Source organism: Equus przewalskii, chromosome 12, assembly GCF_037783145.1.
Source record: "Equus przewalskii isolate Varuska chromosome 12, EquPr2, whole genome shotgun sequence".
Classification (NCBI taxonomy): Eukaryota; Metazoa; Chordata; class Mammalia; order Perissodactyla; family Equidae; genus Equus; species Equus przewalskii.
In genome coordinates, this window is record NC_091842.1 from 27,674,569 (window position 1) to 27,696,858 (window position 22,290).

The 22,290-nt window shown below is 55.9% G+C and overlaps 3 protein-coding genes across 29 annotated transcripts in view; 1 reads left to right on the forward strand and 2 right to left on the reverse strand.

Annotated features, from left to right (window-relative positions):
- Positions 1-845, reverse strand: part of IQCK (IQ motif containing K) — a 118,173-nt gene extending 117,328 nt beyond the window's left edge. For 20 of the 24 annotated variants that reach the window (XR_011524448.1, XR_011524446.1, XR_011524449.1 and 17 more), the window contains exon 1: positions 572-749. Coding sequence is in view for 19 of the 24 variants with exons in the window: in XM_070566616.1 (XP_070422717.1) it covers positions 572-749 (178 nt within the window). In the remaining 5 variants the exon portion in view is untranslated. Of the gene's footprint in view, positions 1-571 lie in introns of all 24 variants that reach the window. The other 4 variants (XM_070566606.1, XM_070566605.1, XM_070566604.1 and 1 more) reach the window with 2 other exon arrangements.
- On the forward strand, positions 748-12,597 carry KNOP1 (lysine rich nucleolar protein 1). 4 transcript variants are annotated; one of them, XM_070566579.1, is made up of 5 exons: positions 748-898; positions 3,292-4,214; positions 7,098-7,166; positions 10,935-11,012; positions 11,852-12,597. In XM_070566579.1, exons 1-5 carry the CDS (start codon positions 748-750, stop codon positions 12,158-12,160), a joined length of 1,530 nt encoding a protein of 509 aa, XP_070422680.1. In that variant the 3' UTR covers positions 12,161-12,597. The 4 variants fall into 4 exon arrangements, with proteins under 4 accessions (XP_070422680.1, XP_070422681.1, XP_070422682.1 ...); XM_070566581.1 differs by having other exon boundaries at positions 890-1,535; XM_070566580.1 differs by lacking the exon at positions 7,098-7,166.
- Positions 12,598-15,346: 2,749 nt separating this feature from the next.
- The window catches only part of VPS35L (VPS35 endosomal protein sorting factor like), a 112,146-nt gene continuing 105,202 nt past the window's right edge, over positions 15,347-22,290 (reverse strand). The window contains exons 30-31 of the mRNA XM_070566569.1: positions 17,137-17,283; positions 15,347-16,667 (exon numbers count right to left, since the gene is read on the reverse strand). Of these exons, the coding sequence (XP_070422670.1) occupies positions 16,569-16,667; positions 17,137-17,283 (246 nt within the window). The 3' untranslated portion in view covers positions 15,347-16,568. The remainder of the gene's footprint in view (positions 16,668-17,136; positions 17,284-22,290) is intronic.

Here is a 22,290-nt window from a genome sequence, read left to right on the forward strand (position 1 = left end):
AGGGCCTCGTGACCAACGCGATGTATGTGTAGGGCCACAGAAAAAGCCGGGCTAAACTCCACTTAGGGATTTTTAAGGAAGAAATGGAGAGGGATTAAAATCTAAGTCTGCCTAGACCATGCTTGCTCAACGTGGGGGCCGCAGATGACCGACAGCCGATTTACTCGGGTGCTTATTAAAAGTGCAGAGTCCCCGCACCCGATTGGGCGCCCAGTGGGCGGGGCCTCGAGCCTACGTTTGAAGAAGCTCCCCGCCTCCGCCGCGGCCATTCTCTTCTGTTCACTACGTCAGGTTTGAGCATCACTGGTCCACACCACCGGGTCCCCTTAATCGCTTTCCCCTGCCTTTGACCTGACTACGCATCAAGGCTGGAGGCCGCGCTGCGGACCCTCGGGCGAGCGTCCCGGAGCCCCAGCCTCCCCGCGCGTAAAATGGGGGGCCCGGCGGCCGTGCGGCGCGGCGGCCCGGAGCCCCGCACGTCAGCCGCCTGGCGCATAGTAGGCGCCCCGGGCCCGCGGCCCCCGCCCGGCCGCCCGAGTCCCGCCCCCCTCGGCTGGCCCGGGCTGCCTACCCTCGCAGATCTGCTCCCACAGGTTCTTGCCGGGCGGCTCCGCCACCGGCCCCGGCGAGACGGGCGGCTCGGGGGCCACGGGGGCCAAGGACGCGCTGCTGGTAAACCACGACTCGGCCGAGCCGGCCCGCTCCTCGCGCTGGGAGAGGCGGCTGCCCATCCGCCGGGGCGCCGCCATGGCCGCGGTTTCCACGGCAACCGCGCTCCCCGCACGGCTGCGACCCGGAAGGAGCCGGAACTCCCGGGGGCGGCACAGCGGCCCGAGAGTGACTTCCGGGTCACGGCGGAGCGCGCTCTCACGTGGAGGCGGGGAAGTTTGGCCGACGGGTGAGTGCGGAGGGCGCGACGCTGGCGGGCCCGCGTGGGTCTGGGGGTTGGGCCTGGGGACTTGCGTGGCGAATTGGGGGCGAGCGGGCGACTTGCACCCCGAATCCTCCCCGCAGTCCCCGGGGCGCGCTCGCCCCCGCTTGAGGCCGCCGCCTCCGGGAAGTTCTCCCGCCTTGGAGCCGCCGGCCCGGGCCCCCGCGTAACCTCTGCTTGTGTTTGCGTGAAATCTTGGGCGCGGAGGCGCCTTGGAGGGGCCCATGTCGCCTCCTGCCTCCCTTGCTTCTTGCTAGGGATCCTGCGGTGGGCGTGGGGGGGGTGGTGCCATTGTGCACAGCACGGGCTCCGAAGTCCCGCGCGCTGGGTTCGGATCCCTGTTTTACCGCTCCCTGGCATGGGTCCCCGTGGCCAGTGAGTGAAAGTCCCCAAGCCTCAGTCTGCAAGGCTCTGGGATGGGGTGTTCACACCGATCCTCACGAGGCTACCGCGGAAACTTAGAAAAGCTGTTGGCGAAGGCGTTCGCGCTTGCAGGAGACACGCTGTAATGGCCGGCTCCTCTCCCCTCCTCCGTGAAGGAGTGAACACCTTTGGGGCGCGGAGGAGGGGTCGAGGAGGAAGAGCAGATGCGGAGAGAAGGGGAGTAAGTTGACCACAGCCTCCCCTGGCTGCTTTGTTCTTTTCGGGTCTCTTGGCCGCCCCTCCGTTCTGGGGCACTTGGCTCCACCCCCTCCAGGTCTGCAGCTTCTCCTTCTCTGGTCACACCCCTCTTTCTCTGCCACCCCTTTCCCTAAGGCCGTGTCTCAGGCTCCTTCTCTGCAAGGCTTAATTACCACCCACATATGCTTAAGTTTCTGTCAGCCCAGTCACCCCTGAGCCTCAGACCCATATATATCCGCCTGTCCACGAATGTCTCCACTTGGCCATCTCGAGGCATCTTCAAAGGAGCCGTCTACTCCAGCCCCCAACCTCCCGCCTTCAGTTCCTTTGTCTCAGGGATCAGCAACTCTGTTCTTGAGAAGCTCTCCTGACGCCTCTTTCCCTCCCACACCTACCTGCTGCTTCTTGATGGCAGGCGTTTTGTCTTGTTCATCTCTGGATCCCTAGCATTCCTGCCTTCATCCAGTGAGTTTTCATTGAGCACCTGCTATGTGCCAGGCACAGAACTAGGCTCTGGGAGTAGAGCAGAAAACGAGGCAGGAGTGAATGAATGAGTGTTCCCTTGACTGTCCTGCTCCTGGAGCAAGTTGTGAATGAACTGAGCCAGGCCCAGTGTGACCTGGGCTCCAAGGCTGAGGAAAGCACAGGATGGAGAAGCTGCTGGCCTTTCCCTCCCACTGTCCAGACCTTCTGTGTTTGTCTGTGGCTTCTTGGAGTGTCTCCATGTCATTTCCTCCAGGGAGCATTGGCACCTGGGCTGGTGACTGGAGAGAAGGAAGTAGCTGGAAGCTGAAATGTACTTGAGGGCCCCAGCCCCTTCTCACAGGTGCCTCCCTGACATTTTCCAAAGGAAAAAACACAAGCCAGGTATTGTCGCTCCAATCATTAAATGTTGGCAATTTATTTGAAAGTTTAAAGACGGTGAAACAGGCTTGCAGGCTGGATGTGGCCCTCAGCACCCACCCCGGGCAGCCTCTGAGCTCGTTCAGTGTCTTTCCTATGGATGGGGAAACTGAGGCCCAGAGAAGCCAGTGTTAGTGGCAGGAGTGTCAGAGACACCATTTGCACCCAGGTGTTTTCAGTCCTAGTTGCTGTTCTCTGGCCACCTGGGAAGGTCGTCGGGAGAGTATGTCACCTGGGTGCAGGTGGAGGGCATTAATTTCCAGACACAAAGCAGAAGAGCTATTTAAATGAGCCAGGGTCACGGGCTGAGTGTGCCACAGTTATTGCCTCTGGTGGGAATGGGTGGGAAGGGCTGACCTCAGGACCTGTGTCCCCTTCGTCCAGTAAAAGATGAGCCCCCAAGGGCAGCACCTGGTGTGTTTGGTGTGACAGCAGTTGTACCCTTGGTGGGTGGCCCAGGGTAGGCCTTCGGTCAATGTCTGTTGAAGGAGTGATGAGGCTTGGTGATTTGAGGAAGAGGACATAGCAAGCACTTTCCATGGATTATCCAAGTGTTATTTCCCCCCATTTTCAGATGGGGAAGTTAAGGCACAGGCGGAATAGGTTGGCTTCAGGTGAGGGAGCAGTTTGGCTCTGAACCTGGGGCTGTCTGACTGTAAACTCCATTCTACCTCTTCCATCCTATTTCCCTTTGCTCCAAGGGAATCATGCCCACTTTCCCACCCCCTAACATTTCAGACCGTCTGTTCAAAGAAACCTGGCTTTTGGCAATACCTAGTTGAATTGTACCCGCGGCGGCTTGGTGTGGGGATGACTTGTACCATTTCCTCTTTCAGGAATGATCACCAAGACCCACAAAGGAGACCTGGGCCTTGGGCTCCCAGAGAAAAAGAAGAAGAAGAAGGTAATCAAAGAACCAGAGACTCAATACTCAGTTTTAAACAGTGACTCTTGTTTCACTGAAGGTTGTCCCACGAGAGCCACATTCCCCTCAAAGAATGTGGTCCAAGGGCAGGCACCCGAGATGCCTCTAGTGAAGAAAAAGAAGAAGAAGAAGGGCGCTGGCACCCCCTGTGAGGAGCACCCGGAACCTGAGACCAGGCCGCGTGCCAGACGCGCAGAAATGTCGCCCAGCCCCCGCAAGCAGGCTCTGGCTCCGTCCGAGTTCGTCAATGGGGAGAAGAAGAAGAAGAGGAAGAAGTCCTCGTGGCCTCTGGCCATGTCCCCTAGCTCGAGGGTGAGGACCTCCTCAGACCCCACACAGGGCGAAGAGGTAGCCAGAGTTGGCAAGAAGCTCAAAAAGCACAAGAAGGACAAAAAGGCCCCAGAGGCCACAGCCGTCTCAGCTCAGGACCATTGGTTCTCTGGGGCTGGGGACACCCTGTACGCCTGCTCAGTGGGGAAGGATGGTGAGGAGCGGCCAGCCTCGGGGCAGAAACAGAAGCAGGGGAGCCCCACGGAACACACCGTGAAGATGAAGAAGAAAAAGAAAATCCACCACGAGGAAGACACCCGTCTAGGGCACCCCAAGCTCTCCAGGGCCATAAAGAGCAGCCCTAGGAAAGGAAGGAAAAAGAAACCAGTCAAAACTGAGGCTCCAGAATACATCCCAATAGGAGATGACTCCAAGGCCCCTGCGAAGAAGAAAATAAAGTCCAAGAAAAAGGCAGAGCCGACAGCCATTGAAGAGCCAGCTCTGAAGAGGAAGAAAACGAAAAAGAGGAAAGAGAGCAGAGTAGCAGGAGAATCTTGGGAGGAGGTAGGCTTTCCTTCATAAGTAGACTCTGCTTTGGGAGAATAAGGGTGGAAGTTGGGAGAGTGTGTCTGTGTGTACATGTGCACACACACAGGCACTCAACTTTTTAGCTGCCAGAACCCTCATTAAACTGACTTCAGCCAGAAAAGGGGATTTATTGACACATGTAACTGGAAAGGTTAAGAGCTGTCCAGCTTCAGGTATGGCTGGATCCAGGTGCTCATGCAGTGTCTTCAATAATGTAGGTATCCTTTGCTATCAAAACTCTACCCAAGTTCTCACTACCTGCACTCAGGATCTGAGTAAATTGGGATGAGTTTTTCAGATGAATCTCTCCCTTTCTGATTTCTTGCCATTTGCCATCGAAAACTCAGGAACCAAATAGTTTGAGATGGCATGGTGTCCGTAGCTATCTGGGCTTAATTTTTGAGCTCAGTATAAACGATTCAGGGATCGAAGAGATTTGGATCACAGAAGGTGCCTGTGCAGCTTTCCTCCGGCTCTGGGCTTTGTATTTTTTATCTTGGTTGTAGTCCTAGACAGGCCCTCCCCTCGCCCCCCAATGGCAGGATGGTCCCCGCAACTTTACTTTCATGCTCGTAGCTCAGCCACCTGCAAAGGGGACACAGTGGCCCCTCCAAAACGAGTATAGGACGAGTCCCAGGGCTGCTGTCTTGGGCCTCGATTGGGTCACACAAGCCAGAAGCCCTGATCGGAAGCCAGGAGGGAGGGGCTGAGGGTGTCGGTCCCACCTGAGCCCCCTCCGTCTGAGATTGGGGGAGGGCAGCTTCTGAGAGGACACCGGGGTCCTGTTAGGAGGAGCAAGGGACTGGACGCTGGCCTGGTGAGACGGCAGATCCGCTGTCTCCCTCCTGGGCTCCCTCGATGGGCACAGGAAGGGAGAAGAGGAGCTGGAGCACTGTGTCTTGCAGGCCCCCGGCCTTCCCACCCAGGTTGCGGTCCCTGTCCTTGGTGTGCGCGTGGACGTGCGGGTGGGAGCGAGGTGGTGTGAGCCTGCTCCGAGCAGATGTCCAGCACATCTGGGCAGCTGGTGCTTGGTGTTTCTTGAAGGCTTACTGTGTGCCTGGCGCTGGGGTGACGCTCCCCACGTATCAACCGCTGAGTCCTCCCCGCAGCTGGCAGGGACAGCTGCTGTGCTGCTCCCCGTTTAGCAGACAGGAAGACCGAGGCTCAGGGGAGTTCGATACATTGTGTGAGGTCGCCCATCTGGTAAGAGGTGGAGCTGGGCTTCACATCCGGTCTGGCTTCTGAACTGGAGGTTATCCCTTCTCGGGAGCCGCCTGTGTAACCTCACCTAGATGCCAGTAGTCATCCGAGCCCAGAGGTGACTGTCTTATGTCAGAGCAAGCCCCGCTTCTCTTCCTGACTCTGCGCCCACGGCTGGGTGACCTGTGGTCCCCTGGGAGGAGTGATGGCTAGTGTGCACTGAGCGCTTACTGAGGGCTGGGCCTGGCACAGAGGAGGGGCCCAGTTAACCTCGACTGAAGGGTGAGCCCCCTGGAGCTAGGTCACCAGGAAGGCATCTGGTCTGTGCTCAGCTCAGGCCAGACTGGGTCAGGGAGGCATAGTTGGCCTCCATGTCAGGGCCTACAAAAAGTAGTGCTGGTTCCCGGGTTTGTCCCAGCTTCGCCCTAGTCCGTCAGACTTGGCTTCACCAGTCTCCTCCTCTATGCAGAGCCCTGGGGCCTTGGAGCCCAGCCCCCATCAGAATCTGGAATCCCTTCTCCCAGAGCCCCGTGGACGGCGGTCAGTCCCCTCCGCCTGACGTCTCCCGTGATGGGGTCTCTGCCTCCCAGAGCAGCGCACTGAGTTGGGAAACGCACGCATCTGCAGGGTCTGGAGCGGGGTGTGAGAGCCATCTAGGGATTGTCACAGGTGACCCAGGGAGCCAGACGGGGCACACCTAACGTAGAGATGCGGGAAACGTGGCCGTTAGCAAAGGACCCGGGGAGAGTGGCTGGCCAGAGGGCTCACCATCCCAGACAAGGTCCCACACGGGCTGCAGCCAGGGAGAGAGTGGCCCGTGTAGGTGCGGCCAGGCGGGGCCAGCGAGGGTGCCACGTGAGAGCTGAGCCCTGTGTAGGGCCTTGGCCATCGTGCAGACGGAACGGCAGGTGCGGAGGCCCCGGGAGGAGCACTGAGTCCCTCGTGTGAGCAGGGGCCAAGTGACAGAACCATCAGGGCATGGGAGTCTGGATTTTCATGTAAACAAGACAGGAGCCCCTGGAGGGTTTGAGGGGTTCAGTTGAGTTTTTGAAGCCCAGAGCTGCTGTGTGGCATGGACCAGGGCTGGGGAGATGGGGAAGCAGGAGTTAGAGACCGTCATGGTTGTCCAGGCAGGAGAGAGACCACATCCAGGACGGGGGTGGGTGTGGGGGTGGTGATGTGGAGGAGAGAATTAAGTGGTTTCGGGGGCTCGGTTCACTGGCAGGACCCCCCTGACCAGGGCCCTGAACCCCACTCTGCGTTTCCTGTCTGCCAGCCCTGCCTCCCCCAATGTCAGAGGGGCCCTTGACCTCTCTGCTACTGGTTTATTGTCACCCTCAGAGGTCAGGCGATATGTGTGGCAGGAAGGGTGCACTAGCCTGAGTCAGGAGACCTGTTAGTGTCCCTGAGCCATGGGGGTGACTTCATGATCGTCACGTCACCTCTCTGAGCCTTAGTTTTTTCATCTGTCAAATAAATCAGTGCCACAGTGTGGTGGGAGACTCGTGGAAGGGAAAGGATGTCAGCGGTTATGTAGGTGGCCGGGTTGGGGTGGTGCTGCCATCTTGGGTCTTTCTGGACTGTCATGCTCTCCCCCGACGGGGCTGCGGGGGCAGAGGCCATTGTGTGCTGGACTTACTCCTTTGCCCTCTCGTGCAGGAGCCCGACACAGACTTAGAGGTGGTGTTAGAGAAGAAAGGCAACATGGATGAGGCACACATAGATCAGGTACGGCCCAGCTCCTCCTCACCCACCCTCATGCGTCTTGCCACCCGAGACACACTCACCTTCTACCAGGCCACAAGACCCTGGTTCCAGAGGCGTCAGGGACTGCACAGGCCACCAGGCCAGCCTCTGGCGCACCTCCAGTGGAGGGAACTCCTGGCCGCCCCATTCATGCCGGGAGACGCCTTTACTGCCATGGTTTTGGCCGAGGGGCCGTCTGGACGCTCAGAATCCCAGGCTGAGGCTCTCCTCCTTGTAACCGCTACGTGGGCAGAAGGCAGCACCTCCAGGGACCCACAACCAGGGCAGGGAACACATGCTCAGCCAGGCCCACGTGTTCCCACCTCCCGGCCTCGATTCAGGAGCATTTAGAGAATTTCTGGACCAGCTTCTGCTTCTGTCATGCCCAGATCGCCTGGCAAATGTGTCCTGTGTGGGAGCTGGCCTTTGTAGAATTGGGGTATTTTTATGATCCTGGACCCCAGGACCTGATAGTAAGTGCACAGGCTTGGCCTTGGACCATTCCTGACAAGGGGACCTCGGGCAGTCACTAACCTCACTGACCCTCACATCGGTGGCTGTGAAGACCGGACGAGGCCGTGTGTTTGAGGCAGTGAGCAGGCGCCTGCCTCACACCTGTGCCTGCCAAGTGGCAGCCGTTCCCCTGCCTGCGTCCTCAGGCTTTGTCAGCAAGGGATTCCTGGAGAGAAGCCACGGGGTGTCCCATGGCCCTTCTACTCCAGGAGGGAAGGGGAACTCGAGTGAGGACTAGAAGGGAGCTGAGTATGAGGAGAGAGGCCTGCAAGATTCCGGGGAAGTTCAAACCTAACGCCTTTGGGGCACTGGGGGCCTCTCCCTGGACGAGGGGCATCGTAGTGGGGCCGAGAGGGTCGATAGGATGACGCTGACAGAGCCCAGTCCAGCGCCTGGTGCAAAGCACAGGCCCCCAGAAACAGGAGCTCCCCAGCCTTCCGAGGTTTGAAGTCGTGCGGCTCGTCCAGGCCAGCGCTGCAGTCACGGCCCGGTGGCCGCGCAGAAAGGACGGGTGGGGCCCTGACTTGTCCAGGCCCAGGCCCCTCCCCTCACTCCTCCCCCGGGGATCCTCAGCCACTCAGGACACAGCGACGCCGGCCCCCTGAGAGCCGGCAGGCCCGTGCAGTCGCTGTGGGCAGGGCCCACCAGCAGTTCTTGCTGCGTACCTGTTGTGCCCTTTGAATACTTTGCAGTTTTTAAGAAGTCTAACCTTTCTGGGTGACAGGTTACCTCGGTGTAAGTGAGGCTTTCTGTCCCCTCTCTCCCTTTATTTTTCCCATAAGAACTAAACGTTCATTATGTTAAAAAATTGGGGGGAAAATGTCAAGCAACCTGAAAGCCTCTGACCTGATGACAGTCACTGTTAACCCTTTGTTCCAGATTATTCCTTTGTAACTGTGCGTACATGGGATTCGGAAGCAGTGTGCTGTCACGCTGCGGACACTGCTCTTCTGACTTGTCCCTTTAACTGCTGATCTGCCTCCCAGCTCGGTAAACGCGCGTCTGGAGCATGAGGCCGCTGGAAGATGCCCCCGTTTTCTCCCATCCCTGTAACGTTGTCGCTTTGATGTGTTCCATGTAGTTCTGAACTATGTAAGAGGTTGCCTTGTTTCGCAACCTGTGGCACATTGGAAGGGGGGAGGAAGGGCCACAAATGGAAGCAGCCAAGGTTACACCTTAACCCTGAGGAGGGAGGGTAAGGCCCTGGAAGCCTTTCTATCAGACAGCAGGGTCATTGGTGGGCTGTTGGTGGCCTTGAGCCATCCCAGCAGCAGTGTATCACATGTGCCTCCTGTGTGCCATCGTTAGGTTCTTTTTTTTTCCCCCCCTAAGATTTTATTTTTCCTTTTTCTCCCCAAAGCCCCCTGGTACATAGTTGTGTATATTTTTAAGCGGTGGGTCCTTCCAGTTGTGGCATGTGGGATGCCGCCTCAACATGGCCTGATGAGCAGTGCCATGTCGGCACCCAGGTCTCGAACCAGCAAAACCCTGGGCCGCTGAAGCAGAGCGCGAGAACCCAACCACTTGGCCACGGGGCCAGCCCCCATTGTTAGGTTCTCACATTCTGCCCCCAACGATTTAATGTGGGGCAGGGCGTTCCCACACCACGAGTTCTCCAGCACCACCTGGGTGTCCTACAGTTCAACCCGATTCCGACACTCTGCCTGGAGATGGCCTCAGATCCCACAGGTTCAGGGCTCGAGTCCCACCAGACTGTCCCCCTGTCTTGCCCCTCACTTCGGATGCCAGCCGCAGCCAGGCCGTCACCTGTGCTTCTGACCGACCGGCTGTGGATGGGAGCTTCCAAGACCCCTCCTTGGGTTCGATGAATTTGCTAGAGCGGTTCATAGAACTCAGAGAAACATTTTACTTACTAGATTACTGGCTTTTTATGAAAAGATACAATTCCGGAACAGCCAGATGCATAGGGCAAGGTATGGGGAACGGGTGTGGAGCTTCCATGCCCTCCCCCGGCACCTCCCCGTGGTCACCAGCCCTTTCAGGTGTTTACAGAGGCTTCATTACACAGGCATGATTGGTTCACTCATCGGCCACTGGCGATTGAATTCACTTTCCAGCCCTCTAATCACATGGTTGGTTCTCCTGGCAACCAGGCCCCGTCCTTAGGTGCCGTCCCAAAGGCACCTCATAACAGAAGAGGCCATTACCGCTCTACCAAGGGTTTTAGGAGCCCTGCCAGGAACAGGGACGACGATCAAATGTTTCTTTCTCATCAGGACTCACAGTATCACATCTCTGTCTCCCATTTATCCTCAAGGTAGCTGGCATTTCTGTCTGTCTGCACATAAGTAAACCAAGGTACAGAAAGGTTAGGTGACTTACCTAAGGCCACACAACTAGTTACCAGCAGTGCTAGGAGTCAGTCCAGCCTGTGCCGGACTCCGCCACCTGTGTCCTTTCTAGAAAACGGTGCCGTCGTTGCTAAAGTTAACTGCCATGCTCTGTGCAGGAAGGCAGGGCTCAAGTAGGGGGTTTGGAGAAAGTTTCTACCCCAAATGGCTGTTAAAAACAAAAGAGGTTCTAATGCTGAAGGTGGATAAGCTTCAGTTTGCAACAGGAAAGATGACATGAGTGGAGCCATATTAAAATAGAGCGGAGCAGCCGCTTCAGAGGAATTGCCTTGCGTGTCTTGTTTTCTCTATCTTCCAAACTGGACCAAACCGCCCACGTGCCAGTCAGTGAGTGAGGACCAGAGTATGCTGTCTGTAAGGACTGATGGAGCTGGCCTTTGCTGGTGACCGAATCGCTAACTCGTCAGTGAAGTCAAACCCAGCCTGCCTCATCCAGTACCAGTGCACTTCTCCTTGATACAGCTCAGCTCAGCCTCCCCTTTCCCCATGAAAAGCCGGGCTGCCCTCCTGGAATCGGGACACTGTTTGGGTTTCTGCCTGGCTCTCTGCTCCCCGAATTGCAGTTCTTTGATCCCAGAGAAGCTTTGTCTCTTAAACTGGTTCCTGTTTCTGTAGGTTGGCCCTGGGAAAGTTCGTTCTTAAGGAACAGCTCAGCGGGGGTAAAGGAGGCCGGCCCGTTTTAGGTCAAGGGGTTGCAGCCCTCGGGATGCTGAGATGATGCTTTTGACAAATGCCTCCCCCCGTTTGCAGCAGAGTGAAGCTGCTCTCCTGTCACTCCAGGCCTCCCGCCCCATCGCCGTCCTTGGGTTTTAAGCTCAAAGGAAAACTTCGGTGTCTCATTTCCCTCTTTCCTCTCCTTGCTCAGGTGAGGCGAAAGGCCTTGCAAGAAGAGATCGATCGTGAGTCGGGCAAAACGGAAGCTTCTGAAACTGGGAAGTGGACGGTAAGTTAGACGCGAGGGCTCTGCGAGGTGGCGCGCTCGGCATCCTGACCCCTCCCCCAGCCTCGCAGGGTGGCAGACCAAGTTAGTCCAGGCTCTGGAGCCCGCTGCAGAGCTTGTCCTCAGCTAATTTCCTCCCTCCTGGCGGAGGGCTGGCCGGGGGGATCAGCAGGCTGAACCTTTGTCTCCGGCTCTGGACAGCTGGGGTGTCCTGCACGTTAGTGGCCAAGGGCATGTGACGGCCACAAGCTCTTTGCAGCGGTGGGTGGCACCCTCAGAAGGCTGCTGTGCCCAGGAAGGGTAGGAGGCAGAGGTGAGGGGGTGGGCCTCTCTCAGGACTGGCTTCAAGGTCCAGTTGGAATGGGGAGTTTCCGAACCAGGCCGGACGAGGTGGACAGGCGAGGGTGCAGCACGAGGCCCATGACGTCGGGCTGAGAGAGGGCCGTGCCGGGCCAGCCGCAGTGCCACGGTGGGGAGCCTGCCCTGGGCTCTCCATGCAGTGGGAGCTGCCGGAGGGCACTGATACAGGGGAAGGGGGAGCCAGGTGGAAGGCTCTGTTCTTAGGCCAGCGGCCTGGGCTGGTGGCAGAGGAGAGAGAAGGGAAGGGCTTCACGATCCACTCGGCACAGCCAGCAGCACTTGGTAATGGATCGGGTTTGGGAGAGAAGCATCCAGATGACAGGAGGGCTGCCTTCCTGCTGTGTCTTAGCCTTCGCAGTGGAACACAGAAGAGGACAGTTGGTTCGGATCGGAAGACCCGACATCAGTTCTGGCTCTGCCACTTTCTAGTGTGAGACTGTGGGCAAGTAACTGAGCTAAGCATCTTCTTTCTCTTCACACAGGGGACTCAGTTTGGCCAGTGGGATACTGCTGGTTTTGAAAACGAGGAACAGAAAGTGAAATTCCTCAAGCTTATGGGTGGCTTTAAAAATCTGTCGCCTTCGTTGAGCCGCCCCTCTAACCTGACGGGGAGGCCCAGCATGGCCCTCAGCAAGAAGGCGGCCGACGCCCTGCAGCGGGGCCTGCAGCGGGACTACGAGCGGGCCCTGAGCTGGAAGCACAGCCGGGGGGCCGGCCTCGGCTTCGCTGCCCCGCACAAAGCCTTCTACATCGACAGGAACGCTTCCAAGTCCGTCAAGTTTGAAGATTAAACTCTCCTGTCTTGTCCCCCGAAACAGCCAGAGTTGCTTTTATTACTCAGTTTATGCAGCTGCAAGCCATCTGGTGGTTGTCTGGAACCGAACTCCTGCACAGACTGAGGACACGTCTGTGACGGGTGTGGACGGACCGGGGCGGGCAGCTGAGGTTGCAGGAGCCGGGAGAACGTGGGAGTGGCTTCACCCTGCTGTTCTCTGGGTGAGCCTCCCGTCCTGGCTGGGAAACGTCGGCGTGTATAAATAATGATAGCTAACACCTGTGAAGGACCCCGTGTGTGCCAGGCACATACTCAAGTGTGTCCCTTGCATTAATGTATTTAATCCTCACGATTATGAAATAGGTGCTATTATTCTCCCCATCTTATAGATGAGGAAACTGAGGTTCAGGGATAAAGTAATAAAATTGTCTGGGGGCACCCAGCCAGTGCGCACCAGCTGTTGTGCTTTGTACCCCAAGCCCTACGTCACTCTTCACCATGAATGTCCCCTCTAGGGAATTGCACCCACTGGGGATTAAAATGTCTTTTGATTGATGAAACAACTTTATTACCTGTCTAATCTGAGAGCGGAAGTGGAGTTAATGGTCAAGGGGAGCAGCAAGCTCATCTCCCTTCCTGTCTTGGAGCAGCTTCAGGCAGAGGCTAGAGAACTGCCACAAGCAGATGTGGCCACGCTTCCTCTGCTGCTGGGAAATGTGTTTCTGGACCAGTCCCGCCTTTTCTGGCTGCCTGCTGTCCATCCCCAGGGCTGAGCTTGCATTTAGTCTTCTTGCTTTCGCTGGACTCAGGACGAGGCGTTCAGAGAGCAGTCCGTCCTCCACGTGAACCCGTGGCAAATTCCCAGGGAGGCGTTAAGTTTCAGTCATGAGGAAGAGAATCCCAGGTGACGCCTGCAGGGGAGGTCCAGTGGCAGGAGGCACAGACACGTGGGGATGACACAGGAAGTGGCCTCCTCGGCTGTGGGGACAGTGTTTCTAAGCTCAGGCTCTGCAGCCAGCCTCACAGAGGTACAGGTACAATGGCCTGAGTGACACGTGACCGCCTTCGCTCCATTCACCTTGCACTTTGCTCAAATACAGGTTCTGATTGGGACATTCTCCCATCACCTGGTCTGAACACCAGCAAATATCCCATCTCGGGCAGGCCTCCATGGCCACGTGGCGGGAAGTCCTGATACAGGGGCTGGAGTCAGCAGCTCGTCAAGAAGATGCTTTCCCTCTGCTCTCTCATTCTCTGTGTTGGCTTCATCAGGCTAGAGGGAGGACGACTAGCAATTCCAGACAGCCTGTGAAGACACTGGAACATTCCAGAGGAAGAAGAAAAGCCTGAGGCTCAAGGAAACTTCCAGAAGCCCCTCGAGAGACCTTTGGTCATACCTCATTGCCCAGCCCTGGGTCATGTGCCCATTCCTGAGCCAGCCCCTGGCATGTGGAGGGAGATTCTTTTCAGGCTGGTCAGGAAGGGTGGGTGAGGGGCAGAGGTGGGGAGGCGAACATGGGGTCCAGTACTGTCCCCTGGGCAGGGGGAGGCAGGCCTGCCTGGGTCTTGGCCAACAGCTTGGTCAGATCAAGAGTCTACCAATCTGCGGTAGCCAGGACTCAGGTGGGCCTCTTCCCGCAGAACGTGAACTTGGCCTTCCATGGATTCACCCTTGAGACACAGACTGGAAGAGGCCTCTGCTCTCCCACTCCAGATCTTGCCGGGAGGCCTGCCGGGCTTGGCGGGAGGGATGGTGCACAGTCATCTGGGCGATTCTGGGGAGCGGCGATCGGTCGTCCAGTCTTGTCCGGGCAGAGAGCTCTCAGTGTGTGACGCTCAGTCTTCCCCCTCGCCACTCAGTATGTCAATGTCTCCGTGTAGGAGGGTTGACTTTCGAACTCAGTGTATCACGCTGGCCGAAGGGTCCCTCTTGCCCAGGGGAAGGTTCAGTCAAGTCTGTTCCTGAAGCAGAGTCTAACCAGAGGAGGCTGGACAGCCAGCACGGCAAGGTGCCAGGCGCCCTCAGAAGGGCCGGAACCTCGCCTCTGCGGCTCTTGGGGCACAGCGCTGCCGCTCAGGTGCGCGGTCCGCGCAGTCTGCGGGCCTGGGGGATTTGCTCTGAGCTGGTAGCTGGGCCACTGTCCTGTGTAAAGGAAACAGCACTGGCTGCGCCACGGGCCCCTCTTCCACGCCCGGGGCCCTCCTCAAGCCGTCCGCAGGTCTGCGTGGTGTGATCTCCCACTCTCTTCAGGTCTTGACTCCATGCAGGACACAGCCCTCTCCTGCACCAGGACGGTTTGGGGACGTTGACCGAGTCGGGGAGAGAGGGGCAGGGGCTTAGTTGAATGCTTAGCAGCCCTGTTCTTGAACTTCTTGTTCCTCCTCCCTTGGGGATGTCTCGCCGACCCTCCGATGGCAGGGGCCTTCCCTTATCCGGCCGCCCCCGGAACCTCATGTCTCCTCACCCCTTTATCCCTTGGGGTCATTCCTGCTGTGTCTGCCTGAGCCCACGAGGCCCTGCCCTGCGGCCGCCTTTCCACAACCAGACCGGCCTGTAAAAATATTTGCCGAATAGACAGTTCTCCCGGAAAAGAAACTGCGTATTCCGCTCTACGAACTTAGAACTGTTCAGGTTTGTGATCAGCAGAATAATGGCTACCCCTCCCTAAAGAGGTCCCCGTCCTAGTCACCAGAGCCTGGGGCTACGTTAGGGTACAAGACAAAGGGGACTTCATGGAGCAGACGGATTTAAGGTTGCCAATCAGCTTACCTTAAGATGACCCTGGATTATCTGGTGGGCCCAGTCTGACCACAAGAGTCCTTGGGCGTAGCAGAGGGAGACAGAAGAGTCAGGCGTGTAAGAAAGACTGGGCAGGCTGCTCCTGGTTTTGAAGATGGAGGAAGCAGTGTCACAAGCCAAGGAACGCAGGTGGCCTCCAGAAGCTGGAAAAGGCCGGGAAACCGACTGTCCCCTAGGATCTCCAGAAGGAGCGGGTGGGCCGAAGCGGGTGAGCTCCTCCGGTGTAACGTTTACCTGGCTGAATGTGAAGGGCCAAGTTCAGGTTCATGTAAGAGCATTAAGGAGTCACTCAACGCAGGCTTGGGAACTAATGCCATCTGACGTGTACAGCCTCAAAGTAGAAGCACGTAACTTGTGAATTTGCCCATTGCTTTTCAGTTAAATAGTAACACACAGGAAAAGTGGTATATGAACTAATTTTAATGGAAATAATTTTGTGACATAAAGGCCACTTAGGAGTATTTGAGCAATGCTACCAAGCCTTCTGCATTTCTGTGCGTGCTGTTCAGTAAAGGGGAGGGAGGGGCGTTCTGAGTACCTGCTGTTCGTTAACGGAGGCATTTGCTCAACAGAACCCTGGGGGGAGGGAGCCCCCTATTAAGGTGGCCAGAAAATCCATAGCATATTCTTGGTCCTAAACTATTCAGTTAGAACGTGAGTTTATATAGCTTTATTTTTAAAAATTATTTTCGCCACTTTTACTGAGATTACGTGAACTGGAATGGTGCATCTCACGGTAAGGAGGAAATGTAATCCATGTCCAGGGTCTGCCTTCTGAAGGTACAAGAGTTTGGGGGCATTTTTATCCACAATTTGGAGGCATTTTCCTGAGCAAGGGGCTCCAGGCTGTCAGTCGCCACCGGTCAGTATTAACGCTCTCACTGATTCAGTGGAAGCCCGTCAGCGGTAACAAGAGTCTGATTCCAGGCCCCACCAGACTGGTGGTAAGAAAGTAGACAGTCACACGCGGTTTAGAATTATGGTGCAAAGCAAACCGGGCGATATGTTTAGACATGTTCTCCCCTGGATGGAGAGAGTCAGAAGGCATTACTGAACAGTCCGGCACAAAATGTGCCTTCAGGAGGTCTGTTCACAGGGACTCACGATCTGACACTCGACCTTGCTTTCTCCTTCAACCCACCAACATCTAAGTCCAGTCAAGAGCTGCTTCTGGTAGCAAAAGGAGTGACTTGAGCCATCTGCCTTTTATAAATCCTCAAGGCGGCTCAGGCAACATTCAGTTCCGGACTTGAGGCCCTCAGAATGGGGAGAGAGAACAGTGGCTCCTTAAAAGTGGACTGCTTTTTGAGGTTCTTTTTCCAATAACAAAACAGACACCTTCCAGAAAAGAAGTGTGCCTTGCATTCTTCTCTTTCTTGTTAAAGGCCCAGGTGAAGGCCATTTGTGCAAACAATCACTAAGACGCTGCTGCTGGGTGAACAAGACTGGATTTTCATGCCCTGACAATTCCCACTTCTTCACCGTTAGAATAATCTGGGTACAGGCCAAAGCTTAAACCAATTTGTATGTGTGTAAAAATAAAATAAAAACAAAAACTCAAAGCAGGTCTTTCTGGAGTTGGCACCAGAGCCCCGAGGCGCTGGCCTTGGTCATGGGCCTGGGGTCAGGTCCTCGTTTGCAGAGGGAGCCTGAGGGCCAGCTCAGTCAGATGACCCATATCTGGCTGTCTGCTTCGCTTCTTGATGTATTCCAGAGTCTTCACCTAGGAGGAAAAAGAAAGATCCATCTCTCCCTTCTGGTTCATAGTCTCTATCCTGGGAGCCCAAGGCTCCAACACTCAGCCATAGTGTGAGCTCGTGCTTTCTTTTAAGCAGAGAACAGGTGAAGTCTTTTGAAGGATAAGAGGGGAAGAAACCAGCAGTCTTTAAATCAAACTTCTTTGATTACAACTTGCCCTTAAAATCAGATTTGGGTGTGCCCAGGAATGACCGAGTTTTTACATGTGTGGCTTTTATTCAGAGGGAATACTATAATTTTAATACTATACTTTGTAGTGCAAGGAAGTGACCCTACAGAAATCCTGGGCCTGGTGCCTTTCTAGAAGGGACAGTTGGGCCTCTGATGTCCAGGCCCTGATGCTGTTTTGAGCATCAATGCAACAAGTGGGCTTGTGTTGCTGGCAGGACCCCCGTGCTTCGTGGGCTTGGTGAGGGGCCCTCTGAGCACCTCACCATGGTCCTGGTGTCCGCACAGCCATGCCTCTGGGCCAGGTGCCACAGGTTGACGGAGAGCTGGTTGAGCCTGTTGTTGCGCAGGTCCCCATGGGCCAAGATGGTGTTGAAGAAGGAAAGGCCCAACGAGCTCTGGCGCTTCAGGGCCTGAAAGAGAGGAGAGAGGTTAGCAGCTGGCCCAGTGCGGAAAGTGGCCTGGGTTCAAGTGCAGCTGTACCACGGATCTTCTGGAGGGCGAGCTGCTTCAGCAACCTGGGGCCCAGCTTCCTCCTCTGCAGGAGGGGAGTACGGTGACAGCGGCTCCAGGGTAAGTGAGGACTGAATGAGGTGACGCGGGTGCAGCCCTCCACTCTGGGCCCCCACGTGGGAGCAGAAGCAAGTGACACTTCTATGAGCTTCAACACTCGGTGGGGTCAAGGAATGAAACAACCCAGCAGCGACCGGCCTTCTTGCTTTAAGGCAAGTACAAGTGGAAACTGGAAGGCTAAAATACGTCCCTTCCAGATGAGTCCTCGAGCCACCAGAAGTTGTGGTCACTGTTCCCTGCTTTGGGTGCTGGTAACAAAGACCAAATGACGGCTCCCTTCGAAAGTGCTCCTGATGCTTGGTGCCCATACCCAGCTTCTCAAGGAGCCATTTCTACACTCTGACACCAGGTCTTTCCTCTCCTGCTCCACAATCTGATAGGAGAAGTACCCAAACAAGAAAAGTCTGACCAAAAAGTCAGGCTAGACCAAACCTAGACCGCAGCTTTGAGTGGTAAAGACCTAGGGGAAAAGAAATCAGAATGCAAGAACTGGCCCAGGAGAAGGGATCACGTTCCCAAGGTAACCCAGGCCCTGGGGAAGGCCAAGTCGACAGGTGGGCTGGGCCAAGGGGGCCAGGTCAGCTCCTGTCTGTGGGACCCCGGGGAGCCGATGCCCCTGGCCCTGGCTGGGTGCTCTTGGCTGGCACTGCAGAACATCGGTGCTGCTGGGAGCCTCATGCCTCTGCTCTGCTCCCTGGCAGCTCTTGGGCATGGAGCCCTCACACTGTGCCAGGGATCATCTCTGTGCTTTACACAACTCATCTCATTCAGTCTTCACAACAGCTCTGGGGGAGGTGCATTTCTAACCCCCTAGGGTCGACACAGTTCTGGAGCTGTTCCCCAGGATTCCCAGCCCTGGTTGGCCAAAGGCTAATCGAGGTGCTGCTGTGAAGGGACCTTGCAGATATAATTAAGGTTGTGGACCTTAGGGAGATAATCCCAGATTATCCAGGGGGCCCAGTCTAATCACTTGAGCCCTAAAGAGCAGAAATTTCTCAGGCTGGTGCCAGAGACAAGTAGCGGAAAGGAAAGAAGAACTGGAAGGGGAGATCGAGAGATTCAAAGCATGAGGAGGATGCAAACCGTTGCTGGCTTTCAAGATGGAAGGGGCCGAGAGCCAGGAAATACAGGTGGATTCTAGAAGCTGAGAACAACCCCCAGCCAACAGCCAGCAAGGAAACAGGACCTCTGTCCTCCAACTGCATGGAACTGAAGTCCGCCCACACCCCGAATGAGGTTGAAAAGTGGATTCTTCCCAGTGTCTCCCCTAAGAGCCCAGCCAGTCAGCACTTTGCTTTTGGCCTTGTGAAACCCAGAGCAGAGAAACCAGCGCAACCAAGACCCACTGCTGGCCTCCCAAACGGAGATAATAAGTGGGTGTTGTTTTAAACTGCTAAGTTCGTGGCAATGTGTTAAGGCCGCAATAGGAAACCCACACGCTCCTGTTTTGCAGATGAGGCCCTTGAAGCTCAGAAAGCTTCGGGAACTTGCTCAAGGACCACAGCTGCTAAGTGCAGAGCACAGCTGTGAGCTCCGGAGCCCGTGCTCGTACCCACACCGGCCCCTGTCCCACCCAGGTTACAAGATGTTCCCACAGAGCCATGGTCAGCATCACACTAGGAATCCAGATTCTGAAGGGGCTGAGCGATCTGCCCGGGGCAGCCTGCCAAGTGCAGCTGCAGTTTCATCCAGGGAGGCAGGAATGGCTCGATCTGGTTTAGAACAAAACACTTCTCCTGCTTTTCTTAACTACTCTAGGTGGATAAAACCACCTCACCTACCACTGATCCATCCATCCATCCACTGTCCGTCATTCCACACACATCTGGGGTGGCGCCTACAGAGTGGCAGGCTCTATGCTAATGGCTGAGCCAGCGTATTCACCACCTCCTGCCATCCTCTCTCGAGTGAGAACTTAAAATCTTTTAGTGGAGGGGGTAAAGAAAACTGCCAAGGAGCAGCTTCGAGCGTAGTTGGGCGAGGGGGGCTGAGTAACCATGAAGAGACTCGGGCCTTCCCAAATTGAGCCTGCCCTGGCAACGGGCTGGACCAGGTAACAGTCACAGAAGCAGCGGAGGTGACCATGACCGGCACTGCCATCAAGGAGTGGGGTCGAGCGGTGTGGTGCCCAAGCCTGCCAACCCTGGGAGACAGGGTGGCACGTGCCTGGCACGGGCTCGTGAGCTGGCTGGTGGCTGCCTGCTTTGCGTTCCTTTCTGTCATCGGACAACACAGGTCTGCCCCCATCGGGACCTGGGCAGAGATCACCATTCAGCAGGTTCCAGCCCGTCCTGCTCACCTTCTAAACTGGCCCTCATCTGACGCCTGGGAGAACAGGAGGGCCCGCTTTCTGCTCACTCTGGACGACCAAGCTAAAAGAAAACGGCATTTCACATCCAACTAAAGCAGTCCCCCTGAGAGAGGCCCTGTAACCACATTTCATCAAAGTGGGGGAGGTTTTCAAAAAGTCAAGTAAGCAAGACAACATCTAACTGGCTATTTCTCTGTTTTATATCTTCTCAATAAGCATTTTTCCCTGAAAAGCTCAATTCCCCTTTTAAATGCACAGCTCATTAAAAATGAAATCAGTAGAGATGGGTCTGAGGGGTGAGAAAGCATGCCAGCCAACACGCAAGGACCCAAAAACCCACGGATGTGTTATGAGAGAACCAAGTCAGGGCCGCAAGCCCCCTCCTCTCTCCACAGAGATTTTAAATAGAAAAGAGCTTCTTTTCATTCCTTTCCTATGAGAATTGTCATTTCCAGGAAGCTCCCAGGGTCTGGCATGGTTCCCAGCCACACCACACCCAAACACACAACTTCATAGAGCTCGTGATTAAAACAGGGCTGGCCCCTTCACGGGGGTTTAGAGGACAATTTTGGAAGCAGGGCTGCTAAGAAGAGGGCCAAAAGATGAGACACTCAGGACCGGCCCAGCCCTGGAGTTTCCGACAGCACGCACGAAGCTTCGCTCCCTGCCGAGCGGAGAGGAAGCTGGCCCCGCACGCACTCGAGGACTCCAGCTCTGAGGCCCCTGCCACGTTGTGGTCGCCTCTGCTCAATCCCACATCGCACTGTTAAAATGCAGGCTGCCGCGCTTCACTTCATCTCGGCCCACCCATGTTTTCCTAACAAATGTGCATATGCACAGACATTTTCGGTGAAAGTCCCCAGTAGTTATGCGAGTTGACATGTTCTTCGGAAGCACCCCAGCTTTGCTATTCTTTCAGAATTCTGTTTGAGTCGTTACCACTGTCAATGCCCCCTCCCGCAAGAGAAAAAGGGACAAATGTTAAATGAAAATAGTTCCAGGTTATATGGTCCTTGGCTTTATTTTTATGGTGAGCTTGGGGTCCAAGGCCACGGTCGCTTATGCTGTCAGCGGCCACCTCTGATTAGACCAGCCTGTCGCATCAGAGTGAAGAAATGCTATTTTCAAACCACATGGCGCATTCTTCTGGGGTGCAACTTGTCAAACACACAGACGGCTCTAAGAGGTCCCTGGGTGAGAAGCTGGAGCCAGAGCCACTGGGTTTAAGAATCAGGAGGAGGGGACACAATTTCCTCGGCTTGGGGAGCAGTGGGGTCTGATGAGTGCGACAAGTGCAGGCTGAAGGTGAGGGCTTCGTGTCTCCGGGAGGGGGGGAAGGGCTGGTTCCTGAAAGCTGGGTCCTGAGGCCCACGGGGAGCTGGCCCCTCCGCTGGGGGAGGGAGCTGCCCCTCCACAGACGGCTAAGTGCCCCCTGCATCAACTCCCGGAGTCCTGGAGCCCTGCAGCCGCGGGGGCCGCAGGGTCAGGGGCACACACAGCCTCCCTCCCTAGAAGGCGCTGGGAGGCTCTCGGCCCCAGAGCGGTGGCGGTTCTGTATTTTTCCTCTGCCCCTCGGGCAGTGCCCTTGACCTTGGCAGAGGCCACTGGGGAGTGAAACCCAGAAAAAGTCCTGCTCTCTCTCCGCACCTGCTTGAATACCTTGAGAAAACGCGAGGCCAGGACATACGAGTGCCATTCATGTGTACACCCGCAGCTATAGACTATTCTGGTGGGTTCTGGTGGCCTGGGGAAGGAGGCTAAAGGCAGCAGAGGGATTGTATACAGTCCTGGAAATGGCTAAGAATTAAACTTAAAATCCGGTTTAATCTTATTTTGTCTTTAAACGGGTTGGTGGGCTGGAGAGTATAGGAACAAAACCTAGGAATGAGAGAAACTCCAGGTTTGGGAAAGAGGGAGCTGGGAAGGGAAGCAATGGAGGGTTCCGGAAGGAAGGGGAGGGCCTTCTTGAAGGCCACTGGGAACAGAGCAGTCGGAAATCCATCTTGGCTTTGGAAAGGGAACCAAGGGGAAGACAGAGAGAGAAAAGGGGCCTGCGAGGAGGGGATCAGGAAGCAGCCGGCAGGTCATCTCCTGCTGGGTGGGAACAAAAAATTGAAAGCTCAGAGCGTCAAGCAGACAGCTGAGTCGTGAAGAGCAAGACCCGGGGGAGCATGTGGAGGCAGAAAGCCAGCCAGGTACCAGCTGACCCAGGGGAAGGATGCAGAGAAAGGTCAGGCACCAGCGCCGACTCCCAAGGCACTGCCACCCCCCCCCCACCCTGACTACACGACAGCATTCACAATGTCTTCACAACCAACCGTCTGCACCAAGCCTGAGATGGGGCCTCAGGGATCTGTCTGTCATCCAAGTGTTTGGGCTGGCGCTGCAAAAATGGAAGCCATGGTCGGCGTGACTGGGGAAGGGAACCAGGTAGTTATTTACATTGTATTATATGGAAACTGCACTGACATCAACCCATCATCTAACTATATGGAGAATATGGAAAAACTGCTCTGAAAACACAAAAGATGCAACA